This window comes from Geotrypetes seraphini, chromosome 2 (genome assembly GCF_902459505.1).
Source record: "Geotrypetes seraphini chromosome 2, aGeoSer1.1, whole genome shotgun sequence".
Classification (NCBI taxonomy): domain Eukaryota; kingdom Metazoa; phylum Chordata; class Amphibia; order Gymnophiona; family Dermophiidae; genus Geotrypetes; species Geotrypetes seraphini.
Genome location: NC_047085.1, coordinates 194,466,358 through 194,489,759, shown reverse-complemented (window position 1 = coordinate 194,489,759; position 23,402 = coordinate 194,466,358). Strand labels below are relative to the sequence as shown.

At 44.3% G+C, this 23,402-nt stretch overlaps 1 protein-coding gene across 3 annotated transcripts in view; it reads right to left on the bottom strand.

Annotated features, from left to right (window-relative positions):
* DTNBP1 (dystrobrevin binding protein 1) overlaps positions 1-17,446 on the bottom strand; it is a 155,575-nt gene extending 138,129 nt beyond the window's left edge. Inside the window, exons 1-2 of one of the 3 annotated variants that reach the window (XM_033929593.1) lie at positions 17,292-17,446; positions 13,421-13,471 (exon numbers count right to left, since the gene is read on the bottom strand). In XM_033929593.1, coding sequence (XP_033785484.1) covers positions 13,421-13,471; positions 17,292-17,305 — 65 coding nt within the window. In that variant the 5' untranslated portion in view covers positions 17,306-17,446. Of the gene's footprint in view, positions 1-13,420; positions 13,472-17,044; positions 17,261-17,291 lie in introns of those variants that run through there. The other 2 variants (XM_033929594.1, XM_033929592.1) reach the window with 2 other exon arrangements.
* Between the last annotated feature and the right edge of the window lie 5,956 nt (positions 17,447-23,402).

Genomic DNA, 23,402 nt, shown 5'->3' with positions numbered 1-23,402 from the left:
CATTTTTTGAAAGAGTCCTTCTTTTCTTTTATGGCTTCCTTCACCTGTATGGTAAGCCATGCCGGTTCTCTTTTGCTCTTTGTTCTCCGATCTTTGGAAATCCTCGGAATGTAGAGATCTTGTGCTTCTGTGATAGTATTTTTCAGTAGGGACCATGCCTGATCTACCGTTTCAAGTTTGTCCACCATCTTCTCGAGTCGTTTTTCTACCATGGCTCTCATGCGATCGTATTTACCCTTTTTAAAGTTTAAGGTGGTGGTTAAGGTTTTGGCATGTTTCCCTTTCCCGATGTCAAGTTTAAAGTTGATTACATTGTGATCACTCGTTCCCAGTGGAACCACGACTTCCACTTCTGTTATCGGTCCCGTGAGGCCATTTAGGACCAAGTCCAAGGTGGCGTTGCCTCTTGTCGGCTCTTTTACCATTTGTTCCAGGAAGCAATCCCCTAGCACCTCCAGGAACTTGGCCTCCTTGCCGCAGTTGGAGGTTGCTAGTTTCCAGTCTATCCATGGGAAATTGAACTCTCCCAATATAATTACATTGCCTGTCTTGCATTCTTGTTTGATTTCCTCCATCATTTCTGAGTCAGTTTCCTCCGCCTGTCCTGGGGGACGATAGTAAAGGCCAATTTTCGTATCTGCGCCATATTGACCAGGAATTTTGATCCAGAGTGACTCAAGCTTCTCTTTCATTTCTGTTGTAACCATTTCAACAGAATCTATTCCCTCCTTAACATATAGAGCAATACCTCCACCTTTCTGCCCTACTCGATCTCTTCTATACAGTTTGTATCCCTGTAGTACTGTGTCCCATTTGTTTTCTTCATTCCACCATGTTTCTGTTATGCCAATGATATCCAATATGTCATGTCTTGCTATTGTCTCTAGTTCCCCCATTTTGTTACCTAGACTTCTAGCATTCGTATACATACATCTAAGTTCCCTTCGTGTTACCTTTTTGGACCTTCTACTCTTGGCCGTCCCTATAGTTTCAATTACGGTATCCTTTACTGCTCCTGTGTTATCACCCTTGTTTGCTGTGTGGTCGTCCCCTCCTGTGTCTGAGTTGTCCCTTCCTGCTTTTTCTCCCTTATTGGCTGTGAGGTCGTCTTCTCTTGTGTAGGAGTAGTAGTCCTTGGCTTCTTCGTCGGGGCATCCTGCTATCCGTGCCATCGACCGGTGGTCGACTGTCGGCTTTCCCCTATCTTTCAGTTTAAAGCCATCTCGATTGCCTTCTTCATGTTGCCTGCCAAAACTCTTGCTCCTTCCTTGTTGAGGTGTAGTCCGTCCCTTCTGTAGTACTTGCTTTTTCCCCAGAACGCCGTCCAGTTGCGCACGAAGTTGAAGCCTTCTTCTTCGCACCATCGTCTCATCCAGGCGTTGATTACTTGCAATTCCCCTTGTCTCTTTCCATCCGCTCTTGGTACTGGGAGGATCTCAGAGAAGGCCACCTTCACCTCCCTGATCTTCAGTTGTCTTCCGAGTGAGCGGAGCTGGCCCTTCAGCTCTTCCCTGTCATACTTCCGCCCGCTCACATCATTTGTTCCCACGTGGATAAGCACAGCGGTGTCCTCTCCCCCTGCGCCATCTATGATCCTGGAGATCCTGTTGGTCACATCCTTCACTCTTGCTCCAGGCAGACTCTGTCCTCTCTTCTTCCTGCGGTGTGGCTGTCCACATGTCGTATAATGGAGTCGCCTACAATGATCCCCATCTTCTTTATTCGGGAGTTCCTTGGGGGGCGTAGGTCCACGTCCTTGGAGTAGGGCCAGTCTTCTTCCTCCAATGATACTCTTGAAATTGTTTCCTGTTCTTTGGGTGGGGGGATGTCTTCCTGTGCTCTCACTATTCCTCCTGGTGTGCGGTTGTCTCCTACCTCGTCTTCGGTTTCTTCTGTGTTTGCATGGGTGTCTTCTCTCCTCACATGGGTTTCCTGAGTACAGTTTTCCAGCCCTGGGATCTCTACGTGGTGCTGATGAGCTTCCTCTATGAACATTTCTAGTTCCTGGACCTCGTCGTTTGGGCTGTACTCCACTAGAATCTTCTCCTGTGCTCGGATTCTGTCTTCGAGTTCCATCACTGTTCCTTCCAATAGTCTTACCTGACATTTCAAGCTATCCATCTCCATGCATCGATTGCAAATGTATGCCTGGATCCCCGAAGGGAGGTAGTCATACATATTGCAGCCGATACAGAAGACCGGAAAGCTCACTTTCTGACTTCCTTGGGCTTCCATTTCTTGCTTCCCTCGTGTGTGCTTGTGTACCTTGCCTGCTGCTTCCTTATGTTGCTTGCCTTGCTGTCTCTTTTATGTGTGCTGTCTCCGCTCTACCTCACCTTGATTGTATGTGTGGGTTGCCGTGGGATGCCGTGAATGATCTTGAAAGCCAGGCAGGAGCATTTGAAATGAATTCTGGAAAGTACTGGGAGCCAGTGAAGATTGGTAAGTAGAGGGGAGACGTGGTCATATTTGCGTTTAGCAAAAATCAGCTTGGCCGCAGTGTTCTGGATAAGCTGGAGTCTGCAAAGACTTTTTTTCGTTAGGCCTAAGTAGATGGCATTACAATAATCGAGTTTGGATAGGATGATGGATTGTACAAGGACGGTGAAATGCTTTTGGTGAAAATAAGATCTAACTTTCCTCAGCATGTGGAGGCTGAAAAAACAAGATTTTGCCAGGGAATTCAGGTGATCGTTGAGGGAAAGGGAGGAGTCGATAGTGATGCCGAGGACCTTGCTTGAGAACTCAAGGTGTAGAGCAGGGCCTGTGGGTAGGGCGAAGAGGGCGGGCAGGTGAGCTAATTTTGGGCCGAGCCAGAGTAATTTTGTTTTTGATTCATTTAATTTCATCTGTACTGAGAGGGACCAGGCGTGAAGTCTCATTATGCATGATGTGATGTTCTCTTGGAGGTTTGTAAGGTTTGGATCTGTTTCGAGGAGGATGAGGATATCGTCTGCATATGTGTAAATTGTTTCAAGAGGGGATAGTTTAAGGAGCTTCAGGGAGGTCATATACATGTTGAAGAGAATAGGGGATAGGGGAGAGCCCTGTGGAACACTACAGGATGGTGTCCACGAAGCGGATTTGGAGCCGTTTGTGTTGACAATGTAGGAATGATCGCGAAGGAAGTTTGAGAACCACTTTAGGACAGAAGAGTCTATTCCAATCTCGGAAAGTTGGTAGATTAGTATGTCGTGATGCAGAACGTCGAAAGCCGCGGAGAGATCAAACTGTAGGAGAACAGCAAATTTGTTTCGGGCGTGTAGTTGTTGCACCTTTGAGATTAGGGAAACTAGGAGGGACTCGGTGCTGAAATTGGGCCTAAATCCGTATTGGTAGTGTTGGAGAATGGAGAATCTCTCTAGGTAAGAGGAGAGCTGAGTGGCGACTATGGTCTCTAAAAGTTTTGTTAAAATAGGGATCTTTGCTATGGGGCAATAGTTCGATGGTGAGGAAGGGTCAAGATCGGGTTTTTTCAGAAGAGGGGATAAGGCAATGTGTCCCATTTCGGTGGAGAACAGGCCCGATAGTAAGACTTTGTTTATGAGGTTAGTAAGGGAAGAGATGGCCTGTGCAGGGATTTTTTCGTAAAGGTAGGATGGGAAGGGATCTAGGATGCACTTGCAGGATTTAAGTTTTAGGCAAAGTTTAGAGATCTGGGTCTCGGATACAAGTTCGAATGTAGTCCATGATCTGTTGGCAGGGATAGCGTCGGAGTCTTTCGGGGGGAGAGAGTTGTAGAAGATAGCTGAGGGAAACGAGCTCTTTATGGTAGTGATCTTCTCGTTGAAAAATTTGGCTAGGTCATTTGGAGATGGGAGGGGGGGAGGGGGCGGAGTCGTTTTTAGAAGTTAGGTTCCGCCAGATGTGGAACAGTGTACTGTTTTGGTTTTTTGACCTGGAGATTTTGTCTCCATAGTAATTCTTCCTAGCTTTTTTTAGTACGGAGTTGTAGGATTTGATGTTTTCTCTCCAGGATTGCTTATCTAGGGGGGATTTTGATTTTTTCCATCTCCGTTCCAGGGCCCAACATTTCTGTTTTAATTCTCTGTGGTATGGGAGGTACCAGGGAGCCTTGTGAGAGTAGGAGTTGGGTTTAGTGGTTAGAGGGGCAAGGGCACGGTACGTGGATTCGGAAAGAGTCACCCAGTTGTGCCAGATTGAATCAGGGTCCGTGCGAGTGGGAAGAGGAGGGAGTTTGTTGAGAAACTGGGACCAGAATAGTTCATTTGAGATCTTTTTGCGGTAGGTGATGGAGTTTGTGGCAAGGGTTGGGGTATCAAGGGCTGACATGAAGACAGGGAGGCAGAAAGAATCTAGGAGGTGATCAGACCAGGGGACATGTTCCCAACGGGTCATATCTGTGGAAGTTTTATGCTCAGTCAGGTCAAGGAAGCTAATGATGTCAATGGAGTGCCCCTTTTCATGGGTAGGGGTGGGCGGGGGAGCAGTGAAGCCTAAGAAAGTGAGGAAGTCTTTGAACTCAGTTGAGTCATTGTTGGTGTTGTCGTCTAGGTGAAGGTTTATGTCACCTATGATCAGTAGTCTTTGGAATTTTAGATAGGCCTTTGTTATGGTCTCAAGAACAAAGTCAGAGGATTTATTCTAGGGGGTGGGTGGGCGGTAAAGTAGCAGGATGCCTAATGGGTGGGGGCGAAGTTCGTCGTTTATTGAGGCTAGCATGAATTCCAGGGAGGGATGACTATCCTTTTCTAGGAGCTCAACATTAAAGAATGATTTGTAGAGAAGGGCTAGACCTCCTCCTTTTCGATTTATTCTAGGAGAGAAAAGACCATGGTAGCCTGGGGGACAGAGTTCATTTTGTGTGAGTAAGTCATCTTTTTCGATCCATGATTCAGTGATGCACAAAAAACCCGGATCAAAATCCTCAAGTAAATCTTTTACTATTTGGGTCTTATTTCTGACGGACCTGGCATTACAATAGAGAGTAGGGACTGGGGTGAGAGAGTCAGAGGTAAGGTTGGGCAGGTTTGCTGGGGGAACAGGCTTTAGGGAGGTGAGGTTAGCAACTCGGTGCTTTTTGAAATGATGTAGTCTGGTGGGTACTAGCGTGGGGATTCTGAGCCCAGGACAGATGTTGTTGGGGAATGTAGCATCGGGAGAGTTTGGGGGAAGAGGTTTTTGGGAGTGGAAAATGTTTGTGAGGGAGCAGAGAAGGAGGATAAGAGGCCAGAGTGAAGGCTTCATGGTTGGAGTCGGGTGGTCCAGTGAGAAGGGGTTTGTCAGTGAGTTTGCCAGGAGGGGGGGAGGGGAAGAGAGGAGTTTGGAGGGCTGATAGCGAATGGGAGAGGAACAGAGACTGAAAGGAATTTGTGTCCCACAGCTTCTAGTGTGATAACGGACAGGTTGGAACTTAGTGTCAAACAATTTGAAAAGGGTCTTGGCTAGATATGCAAATTAAAGAAACAAGCAATGCAGTTGGCTAAATATGCAATTAAAAGAAATAAGCAATACAGTTGGCTAAGATATGTAGTTTAAGAAAAACAGGTAGTGCAGTCGGCTAATTATGCAGTTAAAAGGAACAAGCAGTGCAGTTGGCTAAATATGTTAATTAAGGAGAACAAGCAGTACAGTTGAGTAAATAAGTCAAGGAGTGTATCTTGGGGTCTGGGATTGAAAAAATAATTTTTATTTTTTTTTTTAAATTTAAATTTTATTTTTTTTTTGTGGGTTGCGCCGACCTGGGTGGACCAGGTGAAAGATTCAACGTGGCCAGATAAGAGATTGGGCAGGAACAGCCCGATTGGAAACCTACTCCGGTAGGAGGCTTTCGGCGCGCACCTCTGGTTCTAGAGAGCGGGAGTAGAGGCCTCCCGCTTGGGTAGCGGCATCGGGCGGAGGAAAAGTATGGGGGGGTAGACCCCGAGGGAAGTTCGGGCGGAGCAGGCTTCTACACTGCCCGAAATCACCGGGCTTGAGTGAGGAGTAGCCCCAAAGACAGGGGAGCTGCTACTGAAGGGAAACGGTGAAACTCTCTGAGTTTCGGGGGGCGGAGCACGGCTCCCACGCGGCCCGAAGTCGCGGTTGGAGTGAGGAGCAGCACCCAATGGCAGAGGTGCTGCTCCTGAAGAAAACTCGGTCTTGGAGGGGAATTCGGGGGCGGAGCAGGGCTCCCACGCTGCCCGAAGTCACCGGGCTGAAGAGAGGAGCAGCCCCGAAGGCAGGGGAGCTGCTCCCGAGGAGAGCGATGAAATTCTCTGGGTTTCGGGGGTGGAGCAACGGCTCCCACGCGGCCCGAAGTCGCGGTTGGAGTGAGGAGCAGCACCCGATGGCAGAGGTGCTGCTCCTGAAGAAAACTCGGTCTTGCAGGGGAATTCGGGGGCAGAGCAGGGCTCCCACGCTGCCCGAAGTCACCGGGCTGAAGAGAGGAGCAGCCCCGAAGGCAGGGGAGCTGCTCCCGAGGAGAGCGATGAAATTCTCTGGGTTTCGGGGGCGGAGCAACAGCTCCCACGCGGCCCGAAGTCGCGGTTGGAGTGAGGAGCAGCACCCGATGGCAGAGGTGCTGCTCCTGAAGATAAAACCAACATATGTATATGAACACAAATGAATCAAGAAAAAAAACTATTTTGGAATAGGAACAAAATTTCATTTTTTTTTTCCCAGCTGGTTCTAAAGAACAAATACAATATTAGAATGACGGTAACCAACCTGGTCTAATTTTTAGTGTATGACAAATATGATATGGGACCATGAAACAGAAAATAACAGGAAAGTGGTACAAGAACAAACTGTCTGTTTCTTCTCCATGCAGGCAGAGCTGGAACCACAAACAGGGAAACTACGACACCCACGAAGAAGCTGCATCAAACTGGCACATGCAAGTCAAGACTCTGTATGAAAACCTAGTGGAAACCAAGGAAATAAAACCTAATGCTCGCAACTTCTCCTCCCTCTGGTTCATGAATGCCCTCAGAAAAAAAAAGAGAGAACTAAGAAAACCTGAAAGACACTGGGGCAAATCCAAAGACAAAAAAGGGCAAAGCCTACTGTAAAAAACTAAGTATAAACTATCCATCCATCCATGATGCAAAAATATCTAACTATACTATCTCCTACAGAAAGCTCCAAATAGATTGAGGAACCTCTTCACACTGACAAAAAAACTTGCTCACTTCCTCACAAGGAAACAAAAAAAAAAAAAATCTACAAACCAACTTGGACATTGAAACCCTCTCCATCTACTTCCAAGAAAGCAATCGACAGAAGATGCACAAATCTTGATTCAACACCCCAAAACCCAGTAAACACCCAGAATGAACCCACCACCACAACCATGAGAGAATCTGGAACCATAACCCTCGATCACTTTGAACTGGCATCTTATGACAACCTAGCTAAAACAATCACCACGCTACGACTCTATGGATCCATCCTTGACCTGTGCCCGCTGAATCTCCCGACGGCCACAAAAGATGCCTTTGTCAAATCGATCCTACTTATTTAATTCCTCTCTCCAATCAGAAATGGTACCGTAAAGCTGGAAATCAGCAATCAGGCTGATCTTTAAAAACAATCAACCCTTGATCCAAGTGAACCCAGCAACTACAGACCAGTCTCCAACCTTCCTTTCATCTCCAAGATCCTTGAAAAGACTGTACTATCGCAACTCCAAGCCTTCGTTGACAGACAGAATGCCCTCTCCTCAAACCAATCTGGCTTCAGAAAATTCCATAGCACAGAAACAATCTTAGCAGACAACAGGCTGCTGGTCCTTCTAGACCTCAGTGATGCCTTCAATACCATTGATCACCCCGCCAATACTGGAATTAGTGATCAAGCACTCCAGTGGTTCTCATCATTCTTGAGCCATAGGACCCAAAGCGTCCTACTAAGATCTACTCTATTGTAATTCAAACCAATAAAATATGGAGTACCGCAGGGCACTCTCCTGTCACCTTCTGCTTTTCAACCTCTGTATCAGACCAGTGATAGACATCGCCTCAAAACACCACATAAAGATCCATTCATTTGCAGACGACATACAACTGTACCTACTGCTAGGCTCAGACTGAGATGCCCAAATCTCCAAACTACACAACTGCCTCTCGGAAACAAAAAGCTGGATGTCCCAAAACAAACTGCAACTAATTGCGGCAAAAACCAAGCTCCTCTGGATATAGAGAGGTGACCCTGAACTTGTCCGCCTGTTGATCTCTTGGGAATCAGCCACCCCGACAGCCAAAGACAAAAGTACGCAGCCTAGGAGTGATCCTGGATGGCGAACTCTTGCTCTCTGACCATATTTCCCAAGTGGTATCCACCTCGTTCTATTATCTTCAGCAGCTACAGAAAATCAGATAATACTTCTCAGAACTTGACTTCTATCAGCTACTCTATGCCTTTGTCCTCTCCTTATGGACTACTGCAATGCACTCCTAAATGGGCTCACTTCAAAATAACCTCCCTTCAAAAAAACCTCCATTGACTGCACAGGGGGCAGGAGTGGCAGTGGATCACAGCAATGATCCCTCATTAAGTTGCTTTTTCAGATCAGCTTCCGTTTCCCATGCCATATCTGACACCTTCTAAGTTGAAGTTCGATGCCCATCAGCCTTCCACCTTGCAGTGCTCCTTCATGTGCAGCACTTAATGCACAAATTTTTTTCCTGCTCATCTAGATATTACCTCCTTAGAAGAACCCTGCAATAATAAGGCATGGGGAGGGACTTCCAGTCATCTTAGTCCTACTCCAAAGGGTTACTGACACTGGGAGCCAGCATGGTATGAAGCGGAGATGCCTGCCTAAGAGATGGATTCCTCTGAAGAGGAGCCAGCATGCCGGAAAGGAAAGCAGCACTTCCTGGTCCTTTTAAGTAGGCTTTCAATAAAAGACTGAGAAAAATTGCAGAAGCCTTGCATCAGGGGACCTGAGGCTCCTTGCACAACCTCAGACTGGGGAAGAGGAGATTCTTCTGCATTTTGCCCCATTGATGAACGGGTCAGCTGAGAAGGATCTTATCCCCTTAGGCCAGATTATCTGGGATTTGGGGGGGTTCCAAGGCCTTGGAGGACTGATTGGGGGCTGAGCTCAAAAGCTCCCATCCCTTCCTTTCGTGTCCCATATGGCCACTCCTCAACTGGCAACTCTGTGCAAAAAACAAGGTACGAGATTAGAATGGCCCGGGGCATCCATCAGAGGTGGGCTCTAGTAAAATCAAGCAGTTCTGAGGCAAAAAAATTATGTTTAAAAAAGATTGCTAAAAATCCAAGATGACCACCATCAAGAAAAACAGGCCACTGGAGCTAGATCAGAAAATAAAAAATAGCAATTTTAGAGTTTTGGAGAAGGGGGAACTGAATCCTAAACCCAGAAACCTCTAAAAATGAAAACATTTACAGCCCCTCCCCCACCACCCAATTTTCCCCATAGGGAATAATGGAAGTACTCACTGTGACTTCTGGTGCCTGCTTGCCTGAATCTGCCTGTCTGCAGGAAAAGGATTTCTGACTTAGACATTATCAGACCTCAACTGTCGAAGGAATTCTGGCTGCTGGTCGGACTGACCAAGACCACGGACTCCCACCTCCAAGATTCCTCACACAATGATGGGGGGAGAAACTAAATAGCCAGCTCCCTGATACCCAGAGGGTTGTTACACAAGGGCCCCATAGCCTGCGCTCAAACCTCTGATGAAATCAGCAGGCGAGCCACTCCCAGGGGAACAGACCCTTACCTCCTGAAGGAACACAAAGCAGGTTGGCTCCAAAGGTACTCAAGGAGATTGACCTGGAAGCAGCAGTTTGCCTATGCGGGTCTGCGTCCTTTCTCCGACAGAGTAAGCCCAAGAAAGTATCTCTGAGCATTGAAGCCACAAAAACATTAAAAAATCCAATGGAAAAATACCCCAAAAGAACAGATCAGAACACACCTGAGTTTGTTTGCAGAAGGAAAAACTAAAGAGGGAGCTGAATTATTTCCATAAAAGTTTAAGGGCTCCTTTTACAAAGGTGTGCTAGCGTTTTTAATGTACGCACTGGATTAGCACGTGCTAGCTAAAAATCTACCGCCTGCTCAAAAGGAGGCGGTAGCGGCTAGCGCCTTTGTAAAAGGAGCCCTAAGTTGTTTAGCACTGGTAAGTGCTCAAGATAACAGTTTAAAACATATAAATTGTCACCCTGATGCAGAAATTCATTTTTAGTTGCATGTCTTATTTGTCAGTAAGAGTGACTAGCAGCCCTTCTTCAGGATGCAGTCTCTCTACCACTTCAGCAAATTTACCGTATTTTTCGCTCCATAAGACTGCCGCTAGAGAAGAGAAGAGGAGGCAGCCGTGTCAACTGTCAGTTCTCACGGGAAGCAGGCAAGAAGTCTTGTGTGCTGATCTCCACAAGAGAGGCAGCCGCGTCCAGCAAGGGAGGGTGCCAGAATTTAAAAAAAAAAAAAAGGTACCAGGGGGGGGGGGGCGCCTGGGCAAAAATAGGTACCTGGGGGGGGGAGGCCTGTCCCTGCCTGCCCTGTCCCTACCTGCCTGCCAGCCACCAGGCCTGCCTGCCCTGTCCTGGCCTACCACTAGACCACCAGAGGAGGGACAGGGTACAAAGCCTGGTAGGGAGGGGGGGGCAGGGTGCAAAGCTTGGCAAGGAGTGTGGGGTTGGGTGCAGAGCCTGGCAGGGAGAATTTGGTTCAGAATGTTTTTTTTTCTTGTTTTCCTCCTCTAAATTTAGGGTGTGTCTTATGGAGCGAAAAATACGGATAAGTCCCAAATGCACTATGAGAAAAAACTCACTCATTGACATCCAATCTCATTCATCCGAGGCAGTAAATCTAAGTGGCTGGGATAGGCCACCCTTGGCATCTCTGATAAGAGTTACCATATTGCTTATGTTCTTATGATCTCTATAGGCAGAGTGGTCGTGTTTGCTGGCGATTTAGTGCATGGGGGATTATCTTTGATAAAGCTAGTCCATAGCGAAACATGTCGGTATGACAATCCCTTGGCCAGAGACCACATGACAGAAAGCTAAGTATAGCTTTTTAAATTTAAATAATTATAAAGAATTTCAAAAATTATAAATGCAAAAGTATAAAAAGTAATAGAATTGTACAAGTTATGATAGGACCCGATGAAGAATTGACACGTAAAGCTTGGGGCAATGAGATGGTATTGAGCCCTAAGTGGTGCCGCTGAGGATCCTTAAAAATTGATAAAAATATTTATGCATAAGGGCATATCAGGGTAGTTGAGTACGTGCTACCTTGGGAAGAACCTTATTGTAGGTATGGCATCGTGGAATTAATAAGTACCACTTTGGTCTCATCAGACAACAAACTATATGTACATTGCCTCCCTGTTTTCAAATGTACATTTTTATGTCTTTTTTTCAGGAATAGCTTCTTTCTTGTCATTCTCCCATGCAGGCCTTGTTTGTGGAGTTAAAAGAACTAGAGTACAGCAATTTCAAGTGGGAAAAAAAATCATCTTAAACCTCACAAGGTAAAATTATGTCCTTACCTGATAATTTTCTTTTCCTTTAGCCACAGCAGATGAATCCAGAGACAAGTGGGATTACATCCATGAACCAGCAGGTGGAGATAGCGAGCACTGAGTTGTCCTCAGGTATATCTTGGCCAACCAGTATAGGTCTTCTCAAAGCAGTTAAAATAAAGCACATAAAAGGCATGAGACATATGAAACATATGCAACTCCTTTTCATCACATGTGCTACCCGAACCACTAATGCTTTAAACTTGAGAATGCAATTTCAGCCACAAGGCATGCCCAAACCGCGCCTGAGAGCAACAAATCTCACAACAGGGTGGGGCTCTGGATTCATCCGCTGTGACTAAACGAAAGAAAATTATCAGGTAAGGACATAATTTTACCTTCCTTGTCATCAATAGCAAATGAATCCAGAGACTAGTGGGATGTACCAAAGCAGTCCAAACGTAGGGAGGGAAATAAACAAGTGAACATGAAATCCCCGTCCCCAAATCCTGCCCTGCAGCACACATCCAAGGAGATATGAAATTCCAGAGAGTATGTATCCCACGATCATACAGAGGCTAACCCCCATAGCACATGTATCCAGGTTCTTCAGGGGGGGAGGGGGAAGGGACCTGGAAGAGCCCAGGTGTTGCCCCCCAAAGTTGGCACTATATAGCCAACATCCCGCAGCTCAACTGAGGCATGAGCCAGAAGAATATCTCTCAACTGAGGCCTGAACCACAGGAATATCTCTCAACTGAGGCCTAAGCCACAGGAATATCTAACTGAGGCCTAAGCCACAGGAATATTTCTCTTTTCTGATCCAAGAAACTGAAGCCAGTCTGGCTCGAAATCCACCGCAAAATCCAGGAGCTGTGAGGAACCCATCCATCAACCTGCAGGAGATAGAGTATACCGGTTGGCCTGGAGGCTGTGCATCCAAGATATACCTGAGGACAACTCAGTGCTCTCTATCTCCACCTGCTGGTTGATGGACTTAATCCCACTGGTCTCTAGATTCATCTGCTGTTGATGACAAGGAATGACCTGTCTCAGCAGTTTCCTCAACTTATGGCTACTGATTTTGGAAGAATGATCTAACTGAGAGAGCATCTTAACGGTGCAAAACACTTTTTACTTTACAGTGATGGACCTGACAGCACCCCAAGGAATATTCACACAATATTCCTTACTTTCTCCTAATCTTTACCTTAGAATAACTTTATTCCAGAGTCGTTTTGGAAGATCTGTGCTCAACATGTTTAGATCTTTGCTTCAAATTCACACCAGAAAACATCGGCTCAAATTTTTGTCTAAGGATATATGAATCAACTTAGCTACTGTGACTGGGCTTTTTTAACTTATGGACCTTTACAAGGTAATTTGTGGAAATAGAGTTGATTAGGGTTTGCTATGACAGAGTGTGAAAACTTAAGCAATCAAGACATTTTGATTTTTATTCTTAATTATGCTCTTTTTGAAATATCTAAATTCTTCTTTCAAACTGTAAAGAACAAAATATGTTTAAATCAATGAGACAAATTCCAATTTTAATGCATTTTGTACTGTATTTAGAAATAGAATGTGAAAATGCACAACGGCATGAAAAATTTCACCAGGAACTGTTCATTACAAATGCCAGAGACATAAGGCTCCTTTATCAAGGTGCGCTACGGGGGGTTAGCGCGTCGGACATTTCATCACACGCTAACCCCCCGCGACAAGCCAAAATACTAACACCTCATCAATGGAGGCACTAGCGGCTAGCGCGGCAGGCGGTTTAACGTGCGGTATTCCGCGCATTGAACCTCTACCGCACATTGATAAAAGGAGCCCATAGTTTGCCTCTACTTCTGTGTTGCCATAGTAGTTGTCTGAGAAACCTCACTTTGATAGAATCCAGATCTCTCCTGCTTTTCTTACCAGCAACACTCTCCCTCCACTGCAGTGTTTTAGAAAGCAAAATAACCTACCTGCTGAGTAATTCCACTCCTGCAGGAAACTTGTGCAAATTTTCAACAGACCTATCAAAACCAAAATGGCATAATCACATCAAAATAAAGCTATCATTTTGAATTTATTTCTGTTGATTTTTAAAAATGTGCATAAAACATTGCAAATATACTACTATAGCTTTAAACATTCCCCCCCCCCCCCCGCCTTTTACAAAGCTGTGCTAGCAGATGCTGCTGTGGTAAGTGCCCCAAAGCCCATAGAGATTTAAAGGGCATTGGGGCTTTTGCTGTGCGGTTTTGTAAAAGGGGAGGATAATTCCTACTTTTTCCAAACAGAAAGAAATATATTAGAAAGAGGCTAGCTTCTGCAAAGTCAAGCAGATGTGAAAGCAGGAGGTGTGTAGCAAGCCCAAGATGGCAAAATACAATTTTAACTTTAACACTGGATCAGCAATAAATAATCAGGGCCCCTTTTATCAAGTTGCCTAGAGGTTTTTAGTGCAAGCCAGCACAGTAAATGCTCAAACGCACAGAGAACTCCTATGAGCGATGGAGCACTTACCTTGGCAGCCCATGCTAAAAACCACACACACATATATATTAAAACAAAACAAGGAAATTTTCTTCTCTGTTTTGGAGATAAGTATTCTACAGAGCCAACAGGAAAATACAAATCGAGAGTCCTGGGAAGCATTACCTCTTTATAAATAGAGGAAACTTAATACTAGTCTAATAGCGACAAGGGAAAAAAAAAACACGAAATGAGGTCATTTTTCTTGCTCATCTTTTAGTGTGGTATATATCATTCAATGCAAAAAGTGTAAAGAAAGGTGCTACATTGGAGAAACAAGCCAGATATATTAAAAACTGCAATGCCAACCACCTCTGTGGGACATGACTTCAGAAAACCAGAACATCATTGCATCAATGATTTTATGGGGAGAATGCTAAAAGGAAATTTTAAGACAATCCATGAACGTGAGGCCTTTGAAATCAAAATGATAAACTATTTTGACACCCACCAGACAGGATTTAACAAAGACAGGAAGAGATGCTTCATGCCAATAACGAATGTAGATTAGGCTTACAAAGAGATCCAGTTCTTTAATGCCTTGCCTTTCTTTGGCAGTAAGAGAGAACCTATACTGGAACAAAAATATCTTAATACTGTAGAAGGCCTTCGCCATTCACCATACATGGTGGAAGGCACCGGGTATTCAAAATGATGGCTTTGCTTTATCTGTATCTGGGCAGCCGCCAAAAAAATTAAACATAGCTCCTTGTAGTCTTCCCTTGCATGTGATGCATTCAAGACTGTTCTACAGAAAGTTGCAATTTCTTTCCGAAGCACTGATATGATTGCATCAAAAATAGTAAATGAGGGCAGATAAAGACCTGAATGGTCCATCCAATCTGCCCATAAGTGATACTCATTTTAAAAAAATACATGATTTGATTAGCTTGTCTCTTTGAAATTTCTGGGCCATAGACTGTAAAGTCAGTATTGTCCTAGGTTCCAAATGCTGAAGTTGCCATTCAAGCTCACTTCAGCCTATCCAACCATCTCGTTATTTGCAGAATATCTATCGTAAAGTCTGGCCAGCAACATCCTCATGTTCCATATTAATGGAGTTCCCATTGATGCCCACCTCAGCCCATCATACACCGAATCACCATATATGGGACACAGGCCGTGCAGGTCTGTCAAATACCGGCCTTAGTTCTTTAATTTACATCCTTCATTTTCTAATTAGAGATCCTCTATTTTTATCCCATGCTTTTTTGAATTCCATCATTGCTTTCCTCTCCACCACTTCCCTCGCGAGGGCATTCCAGGCATCTACTTCCCTCTCCTTGAAGAAGAATTTCCTAACGTTGCTCCTAAGTTTTCCTCCCTGTAACCTCAAATTATGCCCTCTAGTTTTACCATTTTTTCTTCTCTGGAAAAGATTTGGTTCTATATTAATGCCTTTCAAATATTTAAATGTCTGTATCATATCTCCCCTGTCCCTCCTCTCCTCCAGAATATACATATTTAGGTCTTCCAGTCTCTTCTCATACTTCTTTTGGTTCAAATCCCTTACCATTTTCGTCGCCTTTCTCTGGACCGCTTCAAGTCTTTTTATATCCTTCACCAGATATGGCCTCCAAAACAACACAATACTCCAAGTGCAGCCTCACCAACAACCTATACAGGGGCATCAACACCTCCCTTCTGTTGGTTACTCCTCTTTCTATATAACCTAGGAACCTTCTGGCAACAGCCACCGCCTTATCACACTGTTTAGATATCATATTGTCAGTAGCAACCTCATATGAATTCTGGTCCATGTACGGCCATTTTTGCTGAAATCTTTTGAACACCGCAACATTTGGTCCTCTACTAACTCCAAGCAGTTGGGTGAAGATGCATTCAAGCACTACACTTCTCCTTCCATATTCGCTGTGATAGGGGATTAACAGAACCTCAAATACAGAAAAAACGCAAATAACTTTTTCTTATGTTATTCACTGTTTTCTATTAAAAACCATCATGAATATGGTGAAATCACAAATAACATGGTGAAAGACCTGGCCTGTTCCTGAAGAAGAGGCAAAACACAGTAAAGAAAGTGTTGGGAATCAGCAATTTTTTCTGTAAACGCTTGGAATCAGAAATTTCTCTATGCAAGCTGATGTAATTTGGGGGGAGGAGCCAGCATGCTAAAAACCGTGAATAATCAAAACCGTGATTGCTGAAACCACGAATACTGAGGGAGAAGTGTAGTTCCATCATATGATGTCGACAGGTGGGCCATGCTAACTCTTGTCCTACTGATGATTCAATAAAAGTGCATGCACCATTTTTCAGGCCTTTATTATTCGCAGTGGTATCAAACACCAGTCCCCAGACTCATCTCTGAAGACTCCACTCATCCAGTATTGAGAGACAGGCTTCAGCTTGCTGTTTGCTTTGCAGAATTACTAGTACTAAGTTATTGTTCAAATGTTGCTGTTAATAACAGCTTCAATGAATAGCTGTTTAGTATCCAACCAATACTAAATAACAATTTCTAACCACGTTGTTATGTATAGCCAAAGCAGCCATATTATGACAATATTGTAAGACCATGAGCAACCTCTAAATTTGTCCCAAACTATTTCAAATTTTGACCATTATCTTATCTACACGAGGTAGAACATATTCAGACTTCGGAATAAGGCTCAATTTTTACCATAGTCTTATGGACACATCCTAGGGGAGGGGGGGGAGAGGGGGACATAGATGTAAACACTAGTCCTCTGGTACTGAGGAATCACAATAGTTATAAAAATAAGACACATTAGTAAATGACAGCTATAATTTTTAAATACTTGACCATTTGGGAAGATAGCCAGAGAACCCAAAGCTTCCAAGTTACCCGGTTCCACAAGAAAGGCTTTTTGGCCAGTGTTAGTTTTAAACTTGTATCCCAAAGCAGTATGGTACAGTATTTGTAATCCATGATTCTACCCAATAAAATTAATACTTCAAGTCCCATCATGTAACAGGATGAAGCTGTCAGAAACCCAAGACTGGGTAAAAAATCTCTCTCCTAGATCTGGGTAGCTTTACAGCTCTGCATACATGATAAAACAATCATATTATAAAATCTTACGTACATATGCAGGTATAGAGGAAACTGAATCATGCATATAGGGTCTTGCAGTTAAAACGGGATTCAGAAATTCAAAAGCCATTCGTAGGCTACTACAAAGCTAAGAAAGATGAAAGTTCAAAGGAAAACATATCCCCACTAACTTCATCTGTTAAACCGGCCAGTGGCTAAAGAAATAATCCAAAGAGGGAGTAGGGGAAAATAAACCGTGCCACCTCGCCCCCTGCTTCCCAAAAAGTGACTGCAAGTACCTTGAGGCAAGCATTTCACCAGGGTAGTTGTTGTTACCACCGCCTTCTCTGAGCTGCCCAATAACAGACACTATCTGCACATGCAACTCCGCAACTTCTTCCGTAGTGCTCACGTGACGCGAACTTTCAACGTCAGGACGCACGCAACACGTCGCCTTCACGCCGGTGAAAAATCACGCAAGGGTTAGCCCTTGCTTCTGCTGATGGGATACGCGGTTGCTGCTATAGTAGCAATCACGTTAGCACCCTGAACGGAGTACCACTTTACTATGACGTCACTCGCTACTTCGTTCTGCGGAACCCGGAAGAGAACGCTAGAGAGATCATCCCGCCCCTTATTTATTTCACTACATTGCCGAGCGTTTGGAAAGTGATGGACGTAGTAGGGCTATTACGGAGGGTGGTACTACGTTTATGTTATTTTAGCTGAATAAAATGTTCCTAGACCTAACATAAAAAGTTTGACGTCTGCAACCTGGGAGCAACGAGTTAGAACCTATAAGGGTTTGATTCTGTGGTGATGCAGTTTGTCTGTTTGTTGTGTGGGGGAGAGGGCAAGTGGTAAAGAAGTTATATTGGCAGTGGGGACAGATGAACTAATCCAGCATTATTTTCTGGGATTTATTAATTGCCTTTTTATGAAGACCCAAGGCAGTTTCTAGTGCAATAGGGATGGTATGCAACTAAACAAGATTTAAACAAAATTATTTGCCTTTTCAAGTTTTCTTAGATTTAATTTATTTATTCTTTATTTCATTTTTTTTTATTGTTCTTTTTGCTTTCCTATTTTACATGGCATGCCTTTCTTTTCTTGTTTTATATATTTTGTAAACCGTGCTGTTGATAAACCGAAGTGCAGTTAAAACTTTTAATAAACATGCTGAACTACGTATAGAGTTGTCAATGCCGTCTCCCGAGCATTCTGCAAAAAATGTCAAACACAGTGTTTCAGTTACGTCTCTGCTGCCCCCCTTCAGTTCTTCCTTCTGCAGGCAAGCATAAAGGTATCTTTCTTTATTATTTTACAATGTTTTTTGATTTTTATATTGCTCAAGGAACTGCAGTGCCTTCTTGGAGAGGAGCAGACTTTAGTCTGCAGCTAGCAGGTAGATCCTTCGGGGACCTGTACAGCCATTCTGCTTAAGATATGTGGAGCACAGGGTTCCGGGCCCTCAGCATTTACTTGCCTCCTTGACTTGGTCATGAGCTTGAGCACAGGCTGTTAGGCATCAATAGTGTCAAGTTTCAAGTTTACCTTTATTTATTTGATGAATCGCTTATCACAATATCTAAGCGATGTACAGTTAAAAACCATCAGAGTGTGGTAATAATGTCCTTTGGGGCGCTCACTGTGATTCTGCAGTTTTGCCTCCCCCTCATCATAGCCTGAGGGAAGGGGGGGGAGGCTCAGTCTGATTAAGGGCCGACTAGCAGCCCAAAGATCTTGGCGTGGCAACTGACTGGCTGCTTGAGGCATAGAATCCCTCCAGATCAAGCTACTCTCAGATCAGCAGCAGGCTGCAGCATCATTTATCCAGAACATGGTAAGCCTATGAGAAATGGGGGGGGGAGGTTGAAAAACAACATTTTCACTGTTTCTGTATCTAGGGCTTTGTTCCCCACCCCCTCTAAATTTCTATTTTCATGTTTTTGGTTAGCCCTGAAGCATTTTTAAACTTTTTTTAGCGCCACAATCTCTGGTGAAAGGAATCCCACTTCAGATTGATTCATGGGTCACCTTAACAACAAATGCCAGCTTGTTCAGCTGGGGGGCTTAATGCAACAGTCACCCAGTACAAGGCCAATGGATTTGATCTTAACATAAGAGGTTTATTAACAGACTAGAACTCCGAGCAGTTCCAATGGTGCTGCTCTGACTGCAGTCTTTGTTGGAGGGCAAAGCAGTCAGAGTTTTTTCCGACAATGCCATGGCAGTGGCTTATATCAACAGGCAGAGAGGTACCAGGAACGCTCCACTCTGAAAGGAGACAAAGGTATTTTTCTGTTGAGCAAAAATACACCTGCAGGCAATCTCTGCAGCGCATGTAGCTAGAGTGAACAATGTTCAAGCGGATTGTCAGTAGACATACATTAGACCTGTGAGAGCAGATATTGTCTCTGAAAATGTTCCATGCCATTGTGAGACGATGGGGTTGTCCGATGTTCGACCTCATGGCAACTACAAAGACCAAGAAGGCAGATTGGTCCTTCTGTCGCAGATACGAGACCAAAAATGCAGGACTAGACGCCCTGGTTCATCCATGGCACCCATGGTACATGGATCTTGTACGATTACAAAAGGAGCGAAGTCTCAGACTCAAAGTGCATCCAGACTTACGCTTGCAGGGGCTGCTTGCTCTAGAAAATTCAAGGCACTTTGGTATTACAGCATGGCTCTTGAGCATGCAGCAGTAGTCATTGCTACTCTTCTTAAGAACTAAAAAGTTGATGACAGATTCAGTATATGCTAAGGCATGGAAGACATTTCAGCACTGGTGCAGCAAAGAAAAAAGAGCCAGGAAATGCCCCCATCTTTGTCCGTACTGGCATTCCTGTAGGAGGGCCTTGACAAGGGGTGTCCTTTGGAGTTCAAGTAGCAGGACTCCTGTTTCAAGGGCCAAGAGAAGAGAGCTTTTGCTAGCAGCACACCCAGACATAGTCAAGTTCTTAAAGGGTGCCCTGCAGGGCTGTGGAGTTGGTAGATAAATCCTCCGACTCCTCAGTTTCTGGTACCCACGACTCCAACTCCAGGTACCCATAATTGTCTCCTGCTCCTCGATTCCAACTCCGACCACAGCCCTGGCAGGGGTGTGGAGTTGGTAGATACATCCTTAGATTCCGATGCCTCAGTTTCTGGTACTCCAGTACCCAAAATTGTCTCCGACTCCTCAGCTTTGGTGCCCTGAGACGATGGCTTCTGATTCGAGAACTGTTTCCATCTTGGAACCTTAATGCAGAGAGCCATTTTGCCAGATCACATAAGCGGGAGTGACCTTTTGGACAGTTCCCTCCTTTCTGCCAAAGGTCTTTTCGGCATTTCATGTCAACCAAGAAGTTAGGCTGCCAACATTTCACCCCACAGGGTCCAAGAAAATGGACAAAGCCTTAAAGGTTTTTGATGTCAGAAGAGTACTATTGTGTTACCTGGAGGTGACCAACGCATTTCGTCTTTCAGATCATCTTTTTGTGTTAAGTAATCAGGCGAAACGAGGCAGACCTTCCAAAGCTACCAGCTCCAGATAGATTCATAGAGCTATCTCCTCTGCATACATCAGTTAGGCAACTGTTTTCCGTATTTCAAAGGTGTATTCGACAAGATGAGTAGCCTCTTAGATGAAAGCAAGGGTGATTTCTCAGGCAATTTGTAGGTCAGCGACCTGGTCTTCCCTTCAAACGTAAGAATAACTTTACTGGGTCAGACCAATGGTCCATCTAGCCCAGTATCCCATCCTCATGGTGGCCAATCCAGGTCACTAGTACTTGGCAAGAACCCAAAGAGTAGCAACATTCCATGCTACCAATTCAGGGCAAGCAGTGGCTTCCCCCATGTCTGTCTCACTTTCACCAAGTTCTACAGGGTGGACATAGCAGCACAGGGGGATGCCACTTTTGGGTCCTCAGTACTATGTGCAGGCTCATCTCTGCCACCCTAGACCTTTGGAACTGCTTAGGTACATCACTGTGGTTCAGCATACCATCGCTATTGCACTAGAAAAAGAGATTAGGTTCTTACCTTGATAATATCTTTGCCAATAGATAGGGTTGGTATGCTGAAACACACACACACACTCCATCCAGCAATTATCTGATGTGCCTGCTTTCTGTCTCAAGTTTACTAATCAGCTCCGTAGCTAAGAATTTTCCTGTCAGACTATTGGATTATGAAGAGTCTGTGTATATAATTAAAAAAGGAAGAATGACTGAGCTCTATAAATGTTCAGGCTGTTATATTCTTGCTTTATTTGTATTTTTCTTACATTCATTGTTCCTCTCAGAGGCTTGCTAATGTTTTAGCTACATTATTGTTCGTTCTGTGATTGTTTTAAAATTCATCTGAGCAAATCAGACACTTGGTGTTAGGGAATTCCCCGCACCTCTCCTTTGTACGAACTGAAGGGGGCAGCAGAGACCAGGGAAAAGGAGGAGGAACTGAAAAGCTGTGATTAACATCTTCTGCAGAATGCTCGCGAGCAGGCATGGACAACCTTATGGTTCAGCATACCATCTCTATCTGCTGGAAAATATATTATCAAGGTAAGAACCTAATCTCTTTTTATAATACATTGAATACTCTTGGATATTTTCCCTATCTGTCCTAGCAGGCTCACAATCTAACTGTGGTGTACCTGGAGCAATGGAGTTAAGTGATTTGCTCAGGGTCACAAGGAGCAGGCTGGGATTGAAATCTTAACTGTAGTGTGCTGAGGCAGCAGCTCTAACCACTAAGCCATACTCCCCTTCCATTATTACATTTGGAAAGATTATGTTCCCCATGCCCACCCCAGGCAAACAATGTACTGAAATAAAATTTTAAAAAGAAAAACTGAAAACTTGCAAATTCGATTTTAACAGCATCTCATTAATTTCCTGTATCCATAGCAACTACAATTAAGCCCCACTATATAGTATCAAGCTTTAAACCAAAGATAGCATCAACACTGGCAACTTGTAAATCCTATAATTTGTACCAGAAAAACATTAGAATCATAACCATGACAGAACTGTGGTGAAGGAAGAAGTTGTGATCACTAATCACCTAGCACATTCCCATTCTTACTGATAAAAGCTTGAAGCAAGACACTGTGGTAAAGGAGAGAAGCGCAAGAATTGCATTAATATAGACATGTCCATACCAAAGGATTGATGTAGTAAGCTTGTATTAGCTATATGTTAACATTCAACATTCAGCACACAACTCCCTAACTCAAAAATTTAGCTCTTCAATCTAGTAGCCAAATAGAATGGAAATAGGCATAGAAGCCAGTACTTGAGCACCCCCAATATTGAGCAAGCTCCTTGATGGTGTTTAAGGAGGGGTAATTACCATTGGGTTTAGTACCTCCAATTATTTTTTTTGAAAAGTTGGATGTTGTGGAAATAGGCTTGGCACACAACAAATGCACACTAACATGGAAAAGCGTATCAGATGTCTGCATGCACAGATCTGCACTGGTGTTATGTGGAGGACTTGTGCAAAACCTCCAGTTCACACTAGTGCAGACCTGACTCCACAATACCCTCCCCCAGAATCCCAATACCTGTACTCCTTGTGTGCTATGTGTAGGACAGATGATACCAAGATTTGTAACAGAGTAGACACTGAAGAGGGAGTGGAAAATATGAGAAAGGATCTGCAAAAGTTAGAGGAATGGTCTAATGCCTGGCAACTAATATTCAATGCAGAGTAATGCATTTGGGGATTAATAATTGGAAGGAACCGTATATGCTGGGAGGTGAGAAGCTGATATGCACGGACGGGGAGAGGGACCTTTGGCTGATAGTGTCCAAAGATCTAAAGGCGAAAAAACAGTGTGACAAGGCAGTGACTGCTGCCAGAAGGATGCTGAGCTGCATAAAGAGAGGCGTAGCCAGTAGAAGGAAGAAGGTGTTGATGCCCCTATACAGGTCATTGGTGAGGCCCCACTTGGAGTATTGTGTTCAGTTTTGGAGACCATATCTGGTGAAGGACATAAGACTTGAGGCGGTCCAGAGGAGGGCGATGAAAATGATAGGAGGCTTGCGCCAGAAGACGTATGAGAAGAGACTGGAAGCCATGAATATGTATACCCTAGAGGAAAGGAGGGACAGGGGAGATATGATTCAGATGTTCAAATACTTGAAGAATATTAACGTAGAACAAAATCTTTTCCAGAGAAAGGAAAATGGTAAAATCAGGGGACATAATTTGAGGTTGAGGAGTGGTAGATTCAAAGGCAATGTTAGGAAATTCTATTTTACGGAGAGGGTAGTGGATGCCTGGAATGCGCACCCGAGAGAGGTGGTGGAGAGTAAAACTGACTGAGTTCAAAGAAGCATGGGATGAACACAGAGGATCTAGAATCAGAAAATAATATTAAATATTGAACTAAGGCCAGTACTGGGCAGACTTGC